Source organism: Myotis davidii, unplaced genomic scaffold (genome assembly GCF_000327345.1).
Source record: "Myotis davidii unplaced genomic scaffold, ASM32734v1 scaffold67, whole genome shotgun sequence".
NCBI classification, from domain to species: domain Eukaryota; kingdom Metazoa; phylum Chordata; class Mammalia; order Chiroptera; family Vespertilionidae; genus Myotis; species Myotis davidii.
The window spans coordinates 470,049-472,286 of NW_006298521.1; the positions used below are offsets into that span (position 1 = coordinate 470,049).

Sequence of the window (2,238 nt, forward strand, 5' to 3'; positions counted from 1 at the left end):
CCGGGGCTGGGCGGGCCGATTCTGAGCGCACTGGTCCTGGGGTGGCTGCACGGAGCTGCGGAGAGGCGCGGGTCACCGGGCGGGCCAGGCCGCTCTGGCACCCGGGGCCGTGGCCAGCGTTTGCCCCTGGGCCGGGGGGACCACGGGTGCTGCACAGCCCCTCGTCCCAGGGCAGCCGGCTCCGTGCTGCGTGGGGGTGGGGTCGAGGGAGGCCGTGCAGGAGCGTCCGTGTCACTGTGCCCGGGAGCCGGCATCCGCTGTGGGTGCTGCACAGAGGGGACCCGGCGACGTCATGCTGGCAGCGAGCCGGGGTGGGGAGCCCTGTGTTTCCAGGTCGAAGGGAAAGTAAACACGTCATTTAAAACGAGTTCTGTAGGTGGAACTCTCCTGCCGTGGGCCCCTCAAGACTGGAATTAGGACGGGAAATTCTAAGAGGTGGGGGCGATCGAGGGGGGAGGCAGGCAGAGGGAACTGAGGCCCCTCGAGGGGGAGGGAGGTGCCGGCTCTGGGCCCCAGCAGGCTTCCTCTGACTCCGAGAAGACAGTGTGCACCTCTCCACCTGCTTCCTGACAGGATCGACCTCCCGTGCCCCAAAGGCTGGTGGGGGAACCCCGTGTGCGGCCCGTGCCACTGTGCCGTCGACAAAGGCTTCGATCCCGACTGCAACAAGACCAGCGGGCAGTGCCAGTGCAAGGTGAGACCCAGCCCACGGTGGTCTGCGGGCACGTGTCCCTCACCCACTCCTGGGTGCCGAGCCCGGGAGGTGGCCCTGCATGCACGCACACACAGACACACCTACATGTGCATAGACACACACATGCACACACCTACACGTGCATAACACATGCATGTGCACACACCTACATGTACATAACACATGCACACACACCTACCTGGACACATGCACGCACACATCTTGAGCCCAGGGAATCACGTACACACACACCTACATGTACATAAACACACCTACCTACACACGTCAACACATGCACACGCGTCCCGAACCCAGGGCATCACGTGCACACGCACTTGCCTGCTGATGTGGGTCTGGGTGTCCCGCTGCCCCGAGGTCCTGAGGCCCCCGGGCTGCCTTCCCCTGGGAGCGGCTGGGACCACGGGACTAGCGTCCTCAGCCCACACCCGGGACCCCGAGCAGCGTCCGTGGGGGTTGGCTCATCTTCGGCACCGACCACGAGCCCCCCACGTGGCTTCTGGCGTTCGCAGGAGAACCACTACCAGCCCCCGGACCAGGACGCCTGCCTGCCCTGCGACTGCTTCCCGCACGGCTCCCACAGCCGCGCCTGCGACGCCGACACCGGGCAGTGCGCCTGCAGGCCCGGGGTCATCGGCCGCCAGTGCAACCGCTGCGACAACCCTTTCGCCGAGGTCACCATGCTCGGCTGCGAAGGTCAGCAGTGCCCCTTGACCCCCGTGAGGCCGTGTCGCAGGGGCAGGCCGCTGGGCATTTTTTGCGTGCATGTGTGTGTACATGTGTGTGCGCGTGTGTGTGTGTGCGCGCACCGCACACTCTGGCGTTGGAGGAATGCTCAGCTTAGGGTCTGCCCACCTGGCGCTCTGTGACCTTGGCCCTCATTAGAGCTGGTCGCCCGTCCCGTCCTCACTGCCGGGGAAGGTGGAGGTCTGGTTTGGGGGCGGGGCCCCCCAGGGAGGAGTGAGCAGAGCCCTGTACCCTGGGGTGGCCGGACCAGGCTGAGGGCCCCCCTCTGCCCCCCAGTGATCTACAGCGGGTGTCCCAGAGCGTTTGAAGCTGGCATCTGGTGGCCGCAGACCAAGTTTGGGCAGCCAGCCGCGGCGCCGTGCCCCAAGGGATCCGCGGGTAAGGGCGGGGCCGGGGCGTCCACGCGGGCAGGAGGGCGGTAGAAGCGCGTGGTTGCGGGAGAGAGGCCCAACCTCACGGACGTTCCGTGTTCCATGCTGAGAAACGGTTTAGCCCAAGTGTTGGGGGACGTGAGGAACTGCTCCTTAACGATAAGTGACAAAACCGGGGAGGGCAGCGGGGCCGCACACAGCACAGCAGCCAGGGCTGCTCCCCGTCAGCCGGTGCTCTCTGTAGAAGCGGGGAGCTGCATCTGCCCGTGAGGGGTGGAGCCCACAGCGTGGGTGCGAGTGGGTGCGTGTGGGTGCGTGTGGGTGCGTGTGGGTGCGAGTGGGTGCGAGTGGGTGCGTGTGGGTGCGAGTGGGTGCGAGTGGGTGCTCCGGAAGGGGGGGCGCGGGGGT

The 2,238-nt window shown here is 66.8% G+C and overlaps 1 protein-coding gene across 1 annotated transcript in view; it reads left to right on the top strand.

The window, feature by feature from the left end:
* Positions 1–2,238, top strand: part of CELSR1 (cadherin EGF LAG seven-pass G-type receptor 1) — a gene marked incomplete at its 3' end in the record, with an annotated part of 131,659 nt that overhangs the window by 115,966 nt on the left and 13,455 nt on the right. Inside the window, 3 exon segments of the mRNA XM_015570733.1 lie at positions 574–694; positions 1,225–1,408; positions 1,736–1,837. Coding sequence (XP_015426219.1) covers positions 574–694; positions 1,225–1,408; positions 1,736–1,837 — 407 coding nt within the window.